The sequence below is a fragment of the Panthera pardus genome, unplaced genomic scaffold (assembly GCF_024362965.1).
Source record: "Panthera pardus isolate Hobbes unplaced genomic scaffold, ASM2436296v1 HiC_scaffold_16, whole genome shotgun sequence".
Lineage (NCBI taxonomy): Eukaryota > Metazoa > Chordata > Mammalia > Carnivora > Felidae > Panthera > Panthera pardus.
The window spans coordinates 47,763,932-47,784,263 of record NW_026526721.1 but is presented as its reverse complement, the minus strand read 5'-3'; the positions used below and the strand labels follow the sequence as shown (position 1 = coordinate 47,784,263).

The 20,332-nt window shown below is 36.4% G+C and overlaps 2 protein-coding genes across 2 annotated transcripts in view; one reads left to right on the top strand and one right to left on the bottom strand.

Moving 5' to 3' along the window:
• The window catches only part of LNP1 (leukemia NUP98 fusion partner 1), a 79,747-nt gene that overhangs the window by 46,709 nt on the left and 12,706 nt on the right, over positions 1-20,332 (bottom strand). The gene's annotated exons all lie outside the window — the stretch shown is intronic.
• TOMM70 (translocase of outer mitochondrial membrane 70) overlaps positions 1-20,332 on the top strand; it is a 33,455-nt gene that overhangs the window by 7,771 nt on the left and 5,352 nt on the right. Inside the window, exons 2-9 of the mRNA XM_019448169.2 lie at positions 5,320-5,493; positions 7,711-7,837; positions 9,442-9,551; positions 12,486-12,634; positions 14,241-14,448; positions 16,332-16,466; positions 17,479-17,586; positions 18,490-18,606. Of these exons, the coding sequence (XP_019303714.1) occupies positions 5,320-5,493; positions 7,711-7,837; positions 9,442-9,551; positions 12,486-12,634; positions 14,241-14,448; positions 16,332-16,466; positions 17,479-17,586; positions 18,490-18,606 (1,128 nt within the window). The remainder of the gene's footprint in view (positions 1-5,319; positions 5,494-7,710; positions 7,838-9,441; positions 9,552-12,485; positions 12,635-14,240; positions 14,449-16,331; positions 16,467-17,478; positions 17,587-18,489; positions 18,607-20,332) is intronic.

Below are 20,332 nucleotides of genomic sequence, written 5' to 3'. Positions count from 1 at the left end.
CCTCATAAGGAATTGTTAGTCATGTGTTCTCTAATGCAAACTTTTTTGTCCAGTGCATTTATTTTAATTTCTGCCTGCTTTTGGCCTCAAAGCTTGTGAAAATAAGGTCTAGTTCCTGATGTAGGGGAAGGCTGGCATTGTGTTAACCAGCTTTTTGTCCTACATTTCATCAGTGGGCCAAAATGATTAGTTTTTCTGTACTGTCCTTGCTGTAATGCCATTCTTTCTCTGCATTTTTATTTTTTTTATTAAAAAAATATTTTAATGTTTATTTTTGAGAGAAAAAGAGAGCACAAGTGGGGGAGGAGCAGAGAGAGAGAGGGAGACTAAGAATCTGAAGCAGGCTCCAGGCCCTGAGCTGTCAGTACAGAGCCCCTGTGCAGGGCTTGAACTCAAGCTGCGAGATCATGACCTGAGCTGAAGTCAGACGTATAACCCACCCACGCCCTCCGTCTGTATTTTTATTAAGGAAGGGAAATAGTTGGACAGAAAGTAATGAGGCAGACAGTGGGCGTGGGGTGATAGGGATGTTAACCAAGGTTGTGCTCTCCAGAAATGTGGTTTGGTTTGCTTTCTGGAGTGGAAATGGAAGCAACTGAAGAAAATTTGCACTTGGTGATTTGCCTATGTAATTTGATCCTTTTCCACACAGTGTCATTCAAACCATTGTTTTTTTTACAGTATAATAAAAAGAAGTTAATCAGATTCTAATTTTGGCCTTAGGAGTTAAAAGACTTTTTTTTTTTTTTTTAAGACTTTTCAGGCCCAACATGAGGCTTGAACTCAACAACGCCAAGATCAAGAGTCGCATGCTCTACTAACTGAGCCAGCCAGGTGCCCTGGAGTTAAAGAATTTTTAATAACTTTTAAAAGGAGCTATTATATAAAACGACTAATGGAGGAAAATAGCTAATTGAAAGATTCACTTGGTTGGTTTTAAGTTGATTTAGACTTTGCTGGATAAAAATAAGTATCCATCCTCTAAGTAGAGAAAGGAAAGCCTTGTGTACTCATCTCTCCAGATATGTCTGTTCTTTTAACTTGTCAGCCCTTGCTATAACTGCCTCTTCTTGTATTCTGTATGATATTATTTGGCCTTAAACTTCTAGTAGACAGGAAGGAGTTCATTACCTGTTTCTGCGGAGACAAGGTCATTACTCTGTCCAGAAGATGTTTTTATCTAATCTGTAAATCTTTATTAAAAATACTGAATAAGGGCACCTGGGTGGCTTAGTCAGTTGAGTGTCCGACTTCTGATTTCAGCTCAGGTCATGATCCCAGGGTCGAACCAGGCTCCATGCGCCTGTGTAAGATTCTCCCTCTCTCTCTCTGCCCCTCTCCCCAGCTCATGCTCTCGCTTGCTCTCTCTCTCTCTCTAAAAAAATAAAAAAGTTAAAAAAAAAAATACTGGGGCACCTGGGTGGCTCAGTCGGTTGAGCATCTGACTCTTGATTTCAGCTCAGGTCATGATCTCACAGTTGGTGGGATCATGGGATCTAGTCCCTCATTGGGCTTTGCACTGATAGTGCAGGGTCTGCTTGGAATTCTCTCTCTCCCTCTCTCTCTGCCCCTCCCCCCTTTCTCTCTCTCAAAATAAATAAATAAACTTTTAAAAACAGTCTTCAGTAGGTCTGTAGTCAAATATACTTCTCACATGCTTTTAATATGCCACATTATTTTCTACATAAACAGTCCCTAGTGTTTAAGGATGTGTATTTGCCATGTCCTAAATGAGTTAGAAACATTGTAAACGTTTTGCCAAAAATTGGAAGAATGTTTATCTTGATATTTAGTATCAAAAGTAACTTTCCTTATTTTGAAGTTTTATTGGCCCATAAAGATTCCTGATTATGATGTGTTCTTGGCAAATTGAACCTTTTATCAGTAAAACTGTCCTTTTGTGTTCCATCTGAGGCTTTTTAATGCTTTTTTGGTCTGATACTGCCTTATTTTTCTTAGTGTTTGCCTTCTCTAACTTTTATAGTCTTTTTGACCTGTCACTTTGTTTTAGGTTATGCCTGATAGCATAGTTTGAAAATTTTTTAATATGGAGATTTAACCTATTGACATTTAACCTATGTTGTTATTAACCTGTTTAATGATTCGTGCCATATGTAACCTGTTTTGTTTTTTCCTTTATCCTCCCCTTTCTACTTGTATTGATAATTTGCCCTACTTTTGGGTCTATTTTTAGTGATAAGGAAGTTATACTACCTCTATTTCTGTTCTTGCAGTCAACCTTAAAAACTAGTTTGGCTAGGTATAAGATTCTAAATTGGAGATAATCTTTCGTCAGAACTTTAAAGTTGTTACTTCATTGTTTTTTAGTACCCCACGTTGGTGATATTCTAATACCACTTTGGTTCTTTTTCCTTTGTGGATAGTCTGTTTTTTCTACCTAAAAACTTTTAGGATTTTTGTTGGCAAATTTCACCATGATGTGTCTAAAAATGTGTGTTATTTCAGCTCCAGGAATTTTTCTTTTCTTTTCTTTTCTTTTTTTCTTTTTTTTTAATTAGGGCTCACACTCAATGTGGGGCTTGAACTCACAACCCTGATCAAGAGTTGCATGCTCTGCTGACTGGGCCAGCCGGGGGCCCTTCCAGGAATTTTTCTAATATTTCCTTCAACACACCATTCTGTGCCTTTCCTTCTAAATTCCAGATAGGTAGATGTTGGAACATCTGAATTTATATTCCATGTCATTTAGGTTTTCCTCCAAATGTCTCATCTTCCTGTCCTCTATTTTCATTGCATTCTGACAGATTTCCTTGGCTCTATCTTCTACTTGTTAATTTGCTCCTCAGTTATGCCCATTCTAATATATAGTCCCAGACTGTCTATTAAGATGATCTCAGCAGAAACTGAGTTTTTCTTTTAATGTTTATTTTTGAGAGAGAGACAGGGAGGGAGAGAGAGGGAGAGGGAGAGATATCTCAAGCAGGGGTGGGGCACAGAGAAGGGAAGGCATGGAATCTGAAGCAGGCTCCAGGGTCCAAGCGGTCAGCACAGAGCCCGATGTGGGGCTCAAACCTATGAAATGTGAGATCATGACCTGAGCCAACGTCATATGCTTAACCGACTGAGCCACCCAGGCGCCCCAATCCCAGACCGTCTGTTGAGTTGATTATAATAATCCTTTTTAATTTTCAAGATGTCTAATTAGTATTCTTTCAAAGCAGACTCCTTTTAAAATCACTGTGATAGCCTCTTATTCCTCTGATGTTAAAGTTTCAGTTTGCCTGGTTTATCCTGTTTTCTCAAATACTAGTTTTTCTATTTGAGTTGGGTGCCTCTCTCTTAGGGTATTAAATTTTTTTCTATGGTAGCCGTTCTCAGCAGTTTGGTCTCTTGTAAGACAGCCAAGGTATGCCTATCACTTACCTCTTGGGTGTAGGGGATCCTCGCTCCTTCTGGATGACAGCCCTAGTCCAGGCTCACTTCTCCTCTCAATGGAGTGGGAGGACTGTAGGGGCTGCTTCTAATGCACTTTTCCAGCAATAACTTGATAGTTACCCTCCTATAGTCTATAGCTATATACGAGATTCCTGATTGTCTATGATGGATATTTTGTGCTAAAGATTTTCACTGTCAAAGCGTTTGGAAGATGATTGAGGCTTTTGACAAATGGAAGATTTTATATTCATCTTTTAATTTATTTGTGGTTTATTTGGGTCTCCTACATCCTAGTTTTAAAATACGTTCCTTATTGACACTAGCTGGCTTAAACTAGCTGTTTAATATTCTGAACTTAGATAAATGGAGTTTCCGACAAATTTTTGCACACTATACTTTTAAAAAATAATTAGAGTAGTACTTGGATTAAAGGAGAAGGGAAACAAAAGGTAAATAGTGGGGGGAAAGCAGCAAAGAAAAATGAAGCAAGAGTAAGGGGGGAAAAAGAGCACGTTCAAAAAAAGGTTGGTGTTTCACTTTTCTGTTTAGGAGTGAGATGCCCTGGTCCATAAGCAACTTGGCTTTCACGACTCCTGTAAGTTATTTGTGAGGGCAACTACTTCTGCTTTTGTTTTGTCAGTGCTTACCTGTTGCAGACATTATGTATTCTTTCATAATCACATATTTGTTAAAGTTGGATGATGCTGGGGTGCCTGGTGGCTCAGTCGGTTGAGTGTCGACTTCAGTTCAAGTCATGATCTTACGGTTTGTGGGTTCGAACCCCATGTCGGGCTCTGTGCTGGCAGCTCAGAACCTGGAGCCTGCTTCGGATTCTGTGTCTCCCTCCCTCCCTCCCTCCCTCTCTCTGTCTCTCTCTCTCTCTCTCTGCCCCTCCCCCACTTGCGCTCTGTCTCTCTTAAAAATAAACATAAAAAAAATTAAAAAATAAAGTTGGATGATGCTGACAAACAATAAGTTTTGGGTAAAGACATGCCACAAAGCTCTTGGACTTAGCAGCTAGAACCCGGATAACTGGAATTGTCTCCAGAATGCTTCCCAAATGTTGACTGAAGTATTCACAACTGTCCTCAGTGGGTACTACCTACGAACTCTTCTTATTGTACACAGTATGTAAGTTGGGTCCTCTAGGAAGACTCTGAGACTAAGACAAGAGTACAGAAAATTTATTGATGAGCAAACAACAGATTTGGGATAACAATTATAATGAAGATGACAAAGTGTGTCTAGTATCTATTCTATACTATTGACAAACAGCCCAATAGAAAAATAGCAACACACATGAATAAGTGGTTTTCAGAATAAAAAAGCCTCGTGGCCAATAAACATGAGAAGATTTTCAGATTCATTAATAGAGGAAAATGTAAATCAAAATAATATTGGAGTATTACTTTATACCATGGTTTTTCAATGAACTTGGCACTATTGACATTTTGGATTTGATAATTCTTTGTGTTGGGGGGCTGTCCTGTGCATTGCAGAATGTCAACAGCATCCCTGATGTCTACCCACTAGGTAACAGTAGCAGCTACCCAAACCTACCCCCTGCAGTTGTGACAATCAGAAATTTCTCCAGACATTGTCAAATGCATCCTAACTGGTAGTCACTTCTGACTGATAACCCATTAGACTGGCAAAAATTAGCTATCACAACTCTTGCTGGCAGGAAAGTGGATTTTAAATATAAAGTACTACAGCAGTTTTTTTGAAATTAAAAATACATAAACCTTTGGCTTAGCAATCCTACTACTAAGACTTTATCCCATGAAGATATTTATATGAAGTGACTTACATTGTAAACAGCTATTCTACATACCCATTTTTCTTCTGTCAGTTTATCACTGTTTAGTCTCTGATCTTAATCTATTCCTGAGTATTGATAAGTGTTCTTTCTTCTCATTTCAGAACTCTCTTGATAGAGCGCAAGCAGCCAAGAACAAAGGCAACAAATATTTTAAAGCAGGAAAATATGAACAAGCTATTCAGTGCTATACTGAGGCGATCAGTTTGTGCCCTATAGAGAAGAATGCTGACCTTTCCACATTTTATCAAAACAGAGCTGCTGCCTTTGAACAGTTGGTATGTATCTTAGGGTTGTTTTTTTTTTTTTTCCTGTTCTTTTTGTTTTCTTTATTTGCATAATGTTTCAGTTAGTACCACTCAAACCTAATAAGTTTTTTGAAGTTTTGAAATTACAGGCTTTTTGTTTTCATATCTTTTAATTACATAACTTTTTTAAGAACAGATTTGAGTTTTGCTGGTTAAAAATATAATCTAAAGTTATATATATCAGGTTCTATAAAATTAGACAATACAGGAAACTACAGTTTCTGATAACCCCATCCTTCTCAACAGTTTGAGGCTATTTTTTTCAATTTTTTGTTTCCATAAATATTAATAGTAGCGTGCGGGGAGACCAAACTTATTACACAGTATTGTTTGTGACATTCTTTAATTGCCACTATATCTTGTGCAGCTTTTCTTAGCACATGCAGATTTGTTTTATTCTTTCTGAAATGGTATATGTAGTAGCTGTTACATGTTTGTATACTGGAGAACATCTAGTGATGAACATTTGGGTTGTTTCCTGTTTTACCTATTGCATTCAGTATTTGAGTAAATATTTTCGTTAAGTATTTTTTTGCATACTTTCGGGAGGATAAAATTCTAGAAATGGAAATCTAAAGAGATAGCATCAGCACCTACTCCCAACAATATGAGCATGCTTGTTTTCCATTACTCTCGCTGACTATATTATCAATCTTAATATTATTTGCCATTTTTTCTCTCATTGTTTTAATTTGCACTTTTAGAAATGTTGCTGAAGTTCACTATTCTTTTCTGTGGTTATTGGGCATTTGTAGTCTCCGCGTTTTTTTGTTCAACCAAATATTATTGACTATCTTCCTATACGGAAGGTTGCTATGGTACAAGCTGGGTCTATAAAAGCAAACCGTTATGCATAGAACTCAAGAATAGCTAAACAATGAACTATTTAAATGACATTTTCACAAATGCTTTAAATAATTAACATGATTCAGTAATAAAAAAATGACTGGCGATGGGATTGGTGCATAAAACAGTAGAGGAGACAGTGTTACAAATAGAGGAAACGGTGTGTATAATTGCTCTGAGGCAGGAAAGAGTTTGGTGTGATTAAAGAATTATAAAGGATCCTGGAGTATAGAGAGATGCAATTGGAGAGGCAGCAGAGGGCAGATGAGACAAAGTCTACAGCGGTAAGGAGTTTGGATTTGATTCTGAGTGTAATGGCAAATATTTAAGGGTTTTAAGTAAGGCAGGGACATCCTCTAAAATTGCTTTAAATGTTCTGTCAAGAATATATTGTAGGGAGGCAAGAGTGGAGACGGGGACACCAAGTAAGGATGTTGCTGAGGTAGCCTATGTGAAACATGAAGTAAGCTGAGACCAACAAGTTGCTGTTATATTGGATATGAAGGGTGAAGAAAAGCAGGAATGTAAATAATAGTGGAATGGGGAAGGAGTGAGACAGCTACGTAGAAGTTGAATTGAGAAATGTCTCTTTTGGGAGTCATCTAATTTTCTATTTTATATAATGCCAGGATGTTAGATGTGGTCACCTAGGATGAGAGAAGAGATGAGACCTTGAGGACTCAGGTGGAGGGGAAGAATTTAGCAAAGGAAATTGAGAAGGAGCAGCCAGTGAAGTAGGTAGAAATCAATTAGAGCAGCAGTTCTTTGGAGGTTTGGCAATAAAGAGGAACCAAGAAATGGGGTAGTAGCTGCAGGGAATTATGGACTCAAAGGAGGGTTTTTAAAAGATGGAAAATAACTAGAGTAAGTGGTTTTTTTTCGTTTTCTTTTTTTTTTATATGCTCATGGGAATGATTCAGTAGAGATATAGATTGATGTAGAGGTGAAATAGCTAACAAAGTAAAGTCTTTGAAGTGGAGAGAGTATGGATCCAGCTCACAAGTGGAGGATTGGCCTTTGATGAAGAGGGGTGCTTCCTCAGTTTTAACAGGAGGGAAGGAGATGATAGGAGCACAGAGATGCAGGTAGGTTTGTAGATTTGGTGGTAGAAAGATGGCCTAAGTATGTCCTTTGCCTGTTTTTGAAAATCAGGTTGCTTTTCTTTATTTACAGGTATTTATAGAGCTGTTGTAATATATTGTGGATCTTAACTCTTTTTATGTACTGGGAATATTTTTGTGTGTTGTGAGACTTAACACTCAGCCTGTTAAGTTTCGAAAAGTAATTTCTGTTGAACAGCGATTCCTTTAGTGTGACTTTTTTTAATACTTTCAATTACAGCAAAAATGGAAAGAGGTGGCACAAGATTGTACAAAGGCTGTTGAACTTAATCCCAAATATGTGAAAGCTCTCTTTAGACGTGCAAAAGCCCACGAGAAGCTAGACAATAAGAAGGAATGTTTAGAAGGTGAGGGTATTTTTGTGTTTACATATGAAAATTATATAAGGCTTTGTAGTCATTGGTAAGTTTATATGAAGTAGAGAAATCACTTGTATTTAAAAGTTAGATTCTTCCCCAACTGAGAATTTGTTTTCTAATTTAAATTGAGATTTCTGATACTTGAGTATTGTTTCTGTTCTCAATTATGGGACTAAATTAGTATTAAGATTTGAAGTTTATGTACCATACATTTTTAACTTGGCAATTAATGAGCATCAGTGTAATTCCATGATAAAGAAATCAGAAAAGAGGTTTTAGTAAGTGATAGTGTTGCTAAGATTCTACATATTTTCAGTTAATGTCCTATATAAACATGAAATAATTTTAAGATGAGTCATTAAAGAAAACATTTGTATTTTTGTGCTTGGTATTTTCAAACATTATTTTATACCCAATTGGAAATTATGTATTTGGTACAAAGCATCAGGTGAATTTGCCATTCTGAGTAAATTCTGTAAGTAAATATTCTGCAGCCTCTAATTGGCCATATCTGCTTCTAAAACTCCAATTAGAATATAGGCTACTGGCTTATTTTAAAGTACATTTTTGTGGGTGACGTGGAGCTAAACCAAAGTGATTTCTACAAGCTAAATCTGCTTTAAAAGCATCAATAATCAGATTTAGCCTTAATTACTTTTTAAAATAACATTATTTAAAAGGAAAAATCCATTTTATTTTTAAAAGTCTGGATTACCAAGTGAAGTGGTTTAGAGAACATTTTAGAAAAATTTGAGGTTTTGTGGTGGTGTGTATTTTGGTGATGGGTAGAAGGACTGTTGCTTTGGAAAAAGAGAATTCTGAGTTTTGAGCCAGCCCTTGAAGTTATTACCAGTTAATAATTGGCAGAAAGCTGATTAAGTGGATTTTAGATAGGTAGACTGAGATGGGAAAAAGACATTGACTTTGGCATTAGCCAGGTTATCCGGGGAACATATGAACAGATTGACTTGTTTGGAGGAGCAAAGATTTGGAATTCTGAGAAATTGAATTCAGAAAGAGTGGGAACAGCCAATGCTTGAATACTCTAAAAGGTTGAGAGGTTCAGGAACCACTGATCTTTTAAATTTCAAACCACTTTATCTTGAGCTGTGGCATAACCAGATGAAAATGGTATTTTGAAGCAGATTTAATTGAGAGATCCCTGGCAAGATGGCTTTGGACACAAGGAATAACTTGTGAGGTCTATAAAAAGAATCAGACATGAGAAAGCCACATTACATTGATAAGGCCTTTAGGTGCTGGGCACAAGGGAATCTTCCTGGATTCTTCATTTATTTACTATGTAGAATGTGAGGGTGGTAAGAAACATCACAAACCATACAGGGTAGTTCCTTGGATTTCACAGGTGAGAAAAGTGAATAACCAGAGAAGTGGAATGAATTTCTGAGTTTCGAGTTTGAGTTATAGAGTATATAAAACTAAAATGTTGAGAAGCAAATTATTGGAAATGAAATTGATAGCTACATCAGGCCATCAATTTGGTTTGGCTTTCGGTGGTACATGGTGCCCGTTTGATGCTGCTAATCATCTTTGCAATAATTTTATACTTTTGTTTTTTCCATCATCTCTAGATGTCACTGCTGTGTGTATACTAGAAGGGTTCCAAAATCAACAAAGCATGCTGTTAGCTGATAAAGTTCTTAAACTTCTTGGAAAAGAGAAAGCCAAAGAAAAATATAAGGTAAATCTAAGTTGGTTAATAGAGGGGATATACATTATGAAGAGTCATTTTAATTTACACTGCTTGAACTTGGGCATGATGGCAGTGGTAACAACTGAAATTAGATCTGTGTTACACTTCTTTTCCTGTAATGTTGGGCTTTTGTGGCTTATCTTTTTAAAAGAAGAATGTAAGCTATATGCAATATTGTATGTGGAGAATACTGAAAGAATTCATCTGTATTAGACGTTGCCAAACAAAGCCTATGGACCGCATCCAGTCTGCCACCTGTTTCTATAAAATTTTATTGGAACACAGCACTCAGCCATCATTTTTGGCTGCTTTTAAGGTAAAACAGTAGAGTGAGGTGGTTGTGACAGGGACTGTATGGCCTGTAAAGCCTAAAATACTTACTACCTGGTCTTTTATAGAAACAATTTGCCAGGCCCTGTCTATATCATTAAAGGTATATTTTTAAGCATATACTGTATAAATTGGCATTGGTTTTAAGCAGTCTGTAACAGATAATTTAATTCAAGAAGCCTTACTGAACAAAACTCCATGGTGGCCATTTTAGAAATAAATGGTCCTTGCCCTTACAGAATTACAGTTTAGTGAGAGAGACCATTAATAAGTATAAAAGGCATGATATGGGGAAGTGTCATGAGGGATAGAAGTAGTGTCATGGGATTACCACAGGCATCACGAAATATCTATCACTGGAAAATTTCTGCTAAACTTCAGTAATATCAAGGCAATTGTTCCTTTTTTCTTTAAGAATAATGTTTCCCTTAAGTTGATTTTAATAAGCTGTGTGTTTTTTAAATTTTACACCCCTAAATATTAGCTGAGTTAAACAGTTAAAATGGGTTTCTTCACTGCAGGACTTTCATGTGCTAGGATATGTTGTGAATCTTGGAGAGGAGTATAGCTGTAGTTGTTCTTGGTCTCTTTAAACTGTGCTTTTTTTCTCCTTGAGCATTTCCTAGAACTGGGATTCCTCACAGCACTGTAAAATATCATTTAATAGTCTCGCAACCTTGAGGGAGCCTAATTTCCTTGTGTATATTTATAATGTTATCGTGGAGTGATTATATTGGTTGGTCTTCAGGGTGCTCAGAAAATACGAGATAACCCACATTTACGTAGGTTCCAAATTAGTTTCCACTTATATTTTCTTTGAAGTTTTTATTTAAGTAATCTTTACACCCATTATGGAGCTTGAACTCACAACCCCGAGATTAAGAGTCGTATGCTCTTGTGATTGAGACAGCCAGGAGCCTCTCCACTGTTCATATGCTACCTTTGTAAATCACAAAATACTTTTCATGTTATTGTTTTTATTTCTACAACAGCCCTATGAGAAAAATAAGGCAAGTACATTTGTTGCCATTTTACAGATAAGAAAACTGAAAGTGACATGTGCAGGGTCACATGGCTAATTAGTGGCACAGCTGGAACTTGTATCTTATTCCTTTGTTACTTAAGTCCATCACTTGCATTGTATTTATTTTAAATGTGTAATTCTGTGTGGAAGGCAGGAAGATACCTTTTCCAAGCTGAAATAGTAAACTAAAAGACAGTAATGATTTAGTCTGTCTTCAGCAACTGCTATTTAAAGTGGCAAATGATTGCCACTATATATTCCTATACAATCGTTAGTGAAATACTGAAATTAAGCATACTTGTCATTTGATGGGTGACCAATTGATTTACAGTATTAACCTGTATAATCCTAAATGAAGACATTGAATTTCTCCCATAAAAATAGGGCTTTCCCTAAGATTTCCTTTGTCTTCTTTCCCAATCTTATCTATTCTAGATTAGATAATTTACTTACAAAGCCAAATTCCCTTGGGGTGCTGGGGTGGCTCGGTAGGTTAAGCCTCCAACTCCTGCTTTCAGTTCAGGTCATGATCTCATAGTTAGTGGGATTGAGCCTGTTTAGGATTCTCTCTCCCTCTCTCTGCCCTCCCCTGCTTGTGCTTGCTCTGTCTTCTCCTCTCTCACTCGCTCTCTCAGAATAAATAAATTTAATAAAGAAAAAAGCCAAATTCCTTTTTGTCCTTCTTCAAATACAAAGGCATTGAATCTACCAAAAAAAAACAGGAATGGTATTTATTATGCATACAATTTAAAATACCGTATTTCAACTTAAAAATCTTTGGGTTAGATTTTTAAGATAAAGGATCCAAAATATAAGGGCCCTACGGTTATGTTATTCCCTGTACCCTCTTGAAGATTTTATCCTAATTGGACTAAAAGGAAATAATTCTATAATGATGAATCACGTTGCCATGCCAAAAAGTAATTAAAACAAAAAATGTGATTTCATTCAGACTTTCAGTGGCATTTACTGTAATGGAGATCTTCAGATGCAGTACAGCTGGAGGTCAGATGAGAGCCCATGGTAAATGGACTTAAACATTATAGCACCTGTGTAAGATGTGGTCTTGAGTGATTAATTAAGATGCTGATCTAGAACAGAGACCAGAAGGAGATAATTTTTATTTTTTATTACATTTTTTAAAAATTTATTTTTAAGTAATGTCTATACCCAAGATGGGGCTCAAACTTACCACCCCCAAGAGTTGCATGCTCTGCCAGCTGAGCCAGCCAGGTGCCCCAGGAAATAATTTTTAACTCGGCAGTTATTTGCCTCCTGTGTTTGAGATTTCACTTTCTTGGACTTTAACATGTAGTCCTAGGAGGTCTGGATATTTTACATGTTTGGAGAGGAGAGGTGTCATTTAAAACCTGCTTTGAACAACTGGGATGAGTAGCTTTACCAGTTCCACTGTCTCTTGTCCTGTGGTTTGCAGTCTGATATTCTTCAGTTATTTGAGAATGAGATCCTAGTTTTTACAGCAGTCATTCTCAGTATTGTACAAATGTACCTGCTTCTTTGGTCGGTGTTTTCTCATTTTGAAATATTTAAATGTGATTGAATTTCAGAATCGTGAACCTCTGATGCCATCTCCACAGTTTATCAAATCTTACTTCAGTTCTTTCACGGATGATATAATTTCTCAGCCCATGCTTAAAGGAGAGAAGTCTGATGAAGATAAAGACAAGGAAGGAGAGGCCTCAGAAGTTAAAGAAAAGTAAGTTTATCAACTGTAGTATCTACGTAGTACCACATGATACTCTCAAGAGGATTCCCAGTGAGTCGAACAGTTGACTGTATTTGAATAGGGGTACTAACTTGAAAATTATCATGTAGCTCAACATACAGATGTTTTAGTGCAGGGAAGTTTATAATTTATAACTGTGAGATGCTTAGGAGTGCCCCATAGAGTGACTTTCTTCCAAGTTTTTCCTGCTTGCCTAGCCATTCTTTGGGCTTCTTGTGTCTGTTTCTGTAGAAAACTGAAACCAAAGTACAAGATGCTGTGTTTACAACTGAGGATCAAGTCATGTATGTATAGAAGTCACCTAGTCTGCTCATCCATTTATATTTATCAGTATTGTGTTTTGCTGTTAAGGTTAGCTCTCCTTTCTAAGAGAAGGTATAATATTATTACCAACATGACATTTTTTAATGAGTTGGGAAGAAAAGGGAATATTTGTTCTAGTAGCAGAGCATAATTTTGTGTCCATGGCATATTGGAAAGTTTGAGGAAACATTGCTTTTGATTTGTATGTCCCTAATTTTTCAACCAATGTTGGCCACCTTTTAAGGGAGGATACCATGTATAATTGTAGTTGATACACAGTCTTTTCAGAAAATTGTAGTACAGAAGTAAATGTTGAAGACCATGCCAATAATTTCCTCTTCGGGTTAGGGAACATTCCTTGCTAGAAAAATTGCAGTGAAGTTAGAGTGCAGGGAATATTACCATGTAATTATAGGATAAGTTAGCAGAGTTGTAAGATTTTGACTGATAAGTTACTTGCCAGTTTTCTCTACTCAGGATATATAATGAAGGAAATGAGAAATGTATTTTAACTTACAGAGACTTATATTTGTAAGACCCCTTAAAGGTCAGCTAGTCATCTTAGAAGAATACTGATGTCGCTGTATTTTAAAAATTTAGGGAACGGTGATTTTTTTTTAAAGTCCTACTTAATAGAAGAATCTTCCCTTAAATTTGCTTCTTTGGTATTTCCACCTATTCATTCTAGGTCTGTTTTGTAAACAACACAACTTCTGGGTGAGAGTCCTTCAGATAATTCTCTGCCTCCAGTATTGCTCCTTGACAGTGCATTTTCTACAACATAGCCAGAGTGTTCTCTACCAAGCAGAGATCAGGTCACGTCTCTTCCCTTGGCTTATGTGACCTAAACTTAATTATCTGCTAATTCTCTGTTCTTTCTGTTAGGCATAAAATAACTGTTGAGTGACATCAGTATGCCACAGGTGTGAAGGTGAATAAGACTGGATCCTTATCAATGATGCAGATCAGTCAGTCATTAGCTCATCCTTTAACATATATAAATGTCGAAGCCTGCGCAGTAACCCTCGGTTTCTGCTGTTGACTCTGCTGTTTACCTTTTTTTCCTAGTCTCCAAGACATCGAGAAAAATCCCAGTCCGCATCAGAAATCCTAATCAGTTATTCCTCCACCACCACACCACCCTATTCCAGTCCCATACTGGAATGTTAAGGGGAAGTAGATAGTTGATTAACTCTAGCATACGAGATGTTGCAAGTTTCAGCATTTGATCCTTTCTTAGTAAATAATTTCCTATGTTCATTTTTATTTTCAGTTCTGGATATCTAAGGGCCAAACAGTATATGGAAGAAGAAAATTACGATAAAATCATAAGTGAATGCTCAAAAGAAATAGATGCTCAAGGCAAATACATGGCGGAAGCATTATTACTACGAGCCACCTTCTACCTGCTTATTGGCAATGCCAATGCGGCCAAACCAGATTTAGATAAGGTCATCAGTTTGAAAGAAGCTAATGTGAAGGTACATTTAAAAATGTGTGTGTGTGTAAAACTTGATTAAAAAAAGAGACTTACAGGTTTTCCCAAATTTTCAAATTTTAGTTTCTGTTCTCCAAAAGGCTGTTTTTATTTTGGAAGGAACTACCCCTAATGATGATTGGGTCAGTATGGTGAAACTGAAACATAAATATGAGTGATGTTTATCTTTAGCTAGGAAAGGATTTTTTTTTCTTTTTTCTATGGCATCTGGTAACTTGAGCTTCCCGTGATAGCCACTGCTTACTGTATTAGACTATACTTGGATAGGGGTAAGGGTGATATAGCAGTGCTATAGGTAATATTGTAAATAAAAATACAATAGGGAATACAAGATTATAAAATGCATTCAATAAAATAAACACATTTAATCTGAAAGATTTTTGTTACATGAATTAAAAAATAGGTTCTAAAAATATGATATAGAGATATATTGAAATATACCAAAAGTTTTTGTAGTTGCATAGTTGGAACAGCTTTTTATCTTCCAGGTATTCTTATGTGTACATAATTATTTTCATAATTAAGATTTAGGGGGACCTGTTGAATTATATGAGTCTTCTACTCAGTGTTAACAAGACAAAGCTTAGCTACCAATTAACTAAAATTTCTTACTAGTTTGTTACATTTGTTCGGCCTGTTTGCTCAGTGAATTAAGTGAATTCTGTCTTTTTTCACCTCCAGATAATTCATTCATGTATTTTGTGTAATATAAAAGTTATTTTCAAGGCCTGAATTTTTAACAAACTATCTTAACTTCTTATAAACAAAAATAATTACAACTAAGTATTATTAAAAGTTCCTTTTAGAACTACCCTACGACCCAGCAATAGCACTACTAGGAATTTACCCAGGGAATACAGTAGTGCTGATTCATAGGGGCACATGTACTCCAATGTTTATAGCAGTGCTTTGAACAATAGCCAAATTATGGAAAGGGCCTAAATGTCCATCAACTGATGAATGGATAAAGAAGATGTGGTTTGTATATACAATGGAATACTACTTGGCAATGAGCAAGAATGAAATCATGCCATTTGCAGCAACATGGATGGAACTGGAAGGTATTATGCTGAGTGAAATAAGTCAATCAGAAAAAGATACTATGTTTTCACTCATATGTGGATCTTGAGAAACTTAACAGAAGACCATGGGGGAAGGGAAGGGGAAAAAAATAGTTACAGAGAGGGAAGGAGGCAAACCATAAGAGACTCTTAAATACAGAGAACAAACTGAGGGTGGATGGGAGGGTGGGGGAGAGGGGAAAATGGGTGATGGGCATTGAGGAGGACACTTGTTGGGATGAGCACTGGGTGTTGTGTATAAATGATGAACCACAGGAATCTACCCCAAAAACCAAGAGCACGCTTTACACACTGTATGTTAGCCAATTTGACAATAAATTATATTTAAAAAAAAAAAAAGTTCCTTTTAAAATGAGGTTTTCAAATTGAAGATACACTAATAATATGATCTTTATTTTTATTTCCTAGTGATCACAAATATGTTCTGTTTTTGTTAAAATTGTGGGGGTGTTCTTACTTCATCGAAAGAAAATTTACATGTACTTTTACCTCAAAAAAATTTTTTTTGGAGAAGAAACCTATTTCTTCCTTCATGACCATAACTTTTTGTTGTAATGGCAAGTGGTAACAATGCTTATCATACACCCTGTACAAAAATTCACTCAAAATGTCAAAATGTGGTGTTCTCTCGCTCTCAAAAGAAAAAAAAAAAAGACTTGTATACTTTTAAAGGATGAGCTTTATGGTGTATGAGTTATACTTGAATAAAGCTGTTACTTTAGAAAAACTAAATTGGAATAAACAGTAACAGTGAACCTTTTCTTTTCTCATTTTGGTTATGTAGCTTCGCGCAAATGCTCTCATCAAAAGAGGCAGCATGTACATGCAACAACAGCAGCCTTTGCTGTCTACTCAGGATTTTAACATGGCTGCTGACATTGATCCTCAGAATGCAGACGTTTATCACCACCGAGGACAGGTACTTTTCTTATCAAGAGTTCTGACCTTTGTATTAAGGAATAGGATACTAGTTTTGAGAAGGTTGTCAAAAGTTTTCTTGTGTCACTTCTGATAGCGTGAACAAAGTATCAAAGTATTTCACAGTCTGGGTGGGCATTTATGTAGTCCTGTCTTGAATATTTGTCCTTTATAAAAAAAGAAACAGAAGGTTACAATTACTGGCTTGCTGGTTCGAGTTTGTTTTTCACGTATTTCTGGCTTTTAGGTTTTCAGTGAGTAAAACATTAAAAGCATTTATTGAATATTTTAGGTTAATGCTAGAATCAACAGGATGATTTCTGTGGGCTTGCTGTAAGGAAATAGCGTCCTAAACTATACAAAAAACTGTACAAAAAAAAATCTCTTCTGAATGGAGTTTTATAGTATTTGGTTTTTTAGTAAAAATTTGTTTTTTAGCAAAAATACATAGTGAAGGAAATCATTTCCAATTCCAGCCTTATCTGGGGAAAACAGGTCTTTATAACCCGTTTAACATGGATGGCTTCTTGGACTACATTAGGGTGGAATGTATAGGCTACATTTCCATACAACAGAAAAGCTGAAGTTCTTTCTAGTGTAGGAAAATTTTACCTAATACTTCTATCTGAAGGCTGTTACGAGATGTTAAGATAATCTCTTAAAATTCTTGACATTTTGATCCTTACTGGTAGTGTCTTAAGATTAATTTGAAAGATAATTACTCTTGTCTGATATGTTTGAAATTTGAAAGTAGGGATGTTTTAGTCTTCTAGGAGAACAGGTTTCTTGCTTAAGAGTGACCAAAACTGCAGTACAAAAATGGTGGGTTTAATAGTATTTAGTGTTTTTGAAAAAACTGGACACTAGTTTTTACAATCTTTCCTTTAAATGATAGGATTTTCTAGTTCATGATTTCTAGAAAGTAATTTTGTATTGAATACTACATGCTTAGCATTATGCTAAATTGTGGTAAGAGACACTGTATAGATAATTGTTTTTTTTTTCTTCCTTAGCTGAAAATATTGCTTGATCAAGTTGAGGAAGCAGTGGCAGATTTCGATGAATGTATTAGATTAAGACCTGAGTCAGCCCTGGCACAAGCTCAGAAATGTTTTGCATTGGTGGGTTCTACTTTCTTTTGTATTTTCCTAAACATCATTTTTATTTCCCATTGTTAACAAAAATAAGTGTTTCATTGTCTACAAAACCGTCACCTATTTTTCTGCCAAAGGAAGACTACAAGAGAAAAACTGTTGGTTTAGGGAAATGGAAGTATAGTTGCTAATTGAGGTTTTGCTCCTATATTTCTCTGGATGTTTTGAGTTTATCTTGATAGGTGTTTGTCCCTGATTTCATCCTCCCCTAAACAGCACCGTTCTTCTTACTTTTCTACCATAAACTAGCACAAAAAACAAAAGCATTTTGAGGAAGTACTCTTCAGTCATACCACATAACTGCTTTCTCATCTCGCCTTTGTAAAGCTGTTAATACTCAGAAACATGACGCTAAAAATCAGGTAAAATAAGTCCATTTCTAGTGAAATGAGGTACTTTCAGTTAGCCCTTATAGTCTGAGTCCTAAAAGAGTTTTTCTTAAAGAAATTGGGTCACAAGCACATTTATATTATGGATGAAAAATGTTACTAGATGAAGCTTTATAACACCTGTAGTAAGGTGATAATAAATTATATTTAGAAGCCACCATTTACAAAATGGAGAGCATACTGGACTTCTAAAAGCCCTCATTTATATGCAATGGTAACTTACACGTTAGTATGCCTTCTTCTAGATTATTAAACATCTTGAGATTGTATAATGGCAATGAAGTCATAGTTGTACATAGCAAATGGAGATACATCCAGAGATAGTTTCTTGCAACCCTTTTAGATGCAGCAAATTAGGTTAGCAAATCACCTGCTTTTCTGGAAATAATTATGTGATTTTTGTGTGACTTTTGTAATATGTTAAATTCCATGAGTTTTTGAGTTCTTGATTTGACAGGCCTCTTTTGATTTATTTCCACAGTATCGCCAGGCATATACAGGAAACAATTCTTCACAAATCCAAGCAGCTATGAAAGGTTTTGAAGAGGTTATAAAGAAATTCCCAAGGTGTGCTGAAGGCTATGCACTGTATGCTCAGGTAAATGTGATTTTTCATATTTTTTTAGTGGGCAGTCCTTTTTTTTTTTTTTTCTTTTTTCTTTTAAGATTTTATGTATGTATGTTTATTTTTTGAGAGAGAGAGAGAGAGAGAAAGGGAGACACATAATCCAAAGCAGGCTGTAGACTCTGAGCTCAGAGCAGTCAGCCCAGAGCCCGACACGGCTTAAACTCACGAACTGTGAGATAATGACCTGAGCTGAAGTCGGACACTTAGCCTACTGAGCCACCCAGGTGCCCAGAACCCCTAGATGGAGAGTTACATGCTCCACTGACTGAGCCAGCCAACCAGGTACCCCCAATTACCAGTCCTTTTAAAGAACTGTATTCATACGCTGAATTCCATATGGAAATCAGAAAACTGTGCTTCCCTGGTTGCAGCTTCTATGAATACAAATAGCTTTGTTCCTGTTTTGATTTTCCTGGCACCAAAATGGTCTTGAATCACCTCAGGAGTGGCTCTTATGTTAATACAGTTTGAAAACCCTGGCCCTAAACTCCTAACATGGGGAGTCTGAAGTAGAGCATTTCCCTCAAGTGTTCATTTGGATTGGGTTCGCAAAATTAATTCCTTTAGGAAAATTTACCCTGTGCAATTGGTGAGAAGAATGTCCAAGGAAAGGTTTTTCTTTCTCTTTGATCATTGTTCTTTTAAATGGTTAGATAGGCTGTAACAGCTTATTTTAATTTCTCTATGGTTTGCCAAGTCCTGAGCTTTCCTTGCTTTAGGATTGAAGGTGTGGAAAGTGGGATGTATATTTGAATTTTTTTCACTTTTTAATTGTAGTCTGAAGTCTCTGAGAACTTACCAATTTTCAGTCATCCATTTAAATGAAAATGGTTAGCTTCTTATAGCCACAGTTAGACTTTTTCCTAAATGATCTTGGAATGGCTGTTTTCTTTCTTAGTCTTTAAGTTGAAATTTGCTTTTGGTATATTCATAAACCAGACATCTCAATACGCTGTATAATATCTTCTCTTACTCTTTTTTATTCCAAATAAATGTTTTCCCCCTGACCCAAACATCACAGAAATAGGAAACATTTAAAAATGACCATCTGTGGGGGTGCCTGGGTGGCTCATTCAGTTGTGTGTCTGACTCTTGATTTCAGCTCATGTCATGATCTCACTGTTGTGAGATCGAGCCCCATGTCAGGGTATGCCCTGAGCGTGGAATCTGCTTGGGATTCTCTCTCCCTCCCTCTCTCTCTGTCCCTCCTCTGCTCGCTCGTGCAATCTTTGTCTCAAAAATAAACTTTTTTTTTTTTTTTTAAATGACCATCTATGGTAGATTCCTACCTCCAAACCTTTCTGAAGGTTGTTTTTGTTTTTATTGTCTTTCATGCTACCTTTAGTCAAGTTGTAAGTGCCACAGGCCATGACTTTTTTTTTTTTTTTTTTTTTTTTTTTGTGAGTGGGATTATGACAAGATGGACTCGTGTTAGCTCTGTTCTTTAAAAGTCCTAATATCACTGCATTGTTAGGAATTGAGATTCAGGATATGAAGTACAACCCAGAAATTCTTTAAATTGAGTGTGAGGAATGCCTGGGTGGCTCAGTCAGTTAAGCGTCAAACTCTTGATCTCAGCCCAGGTCATGATCTCACAGGTTTATGAGTTTGAGCCCCACATTGGGTTCTGTGCTGACAGAGCAGAGCCTGCTTGAGATTCTCTGTCTCCCCCTCTCTTTGCTCCTTCCCTGCTTGC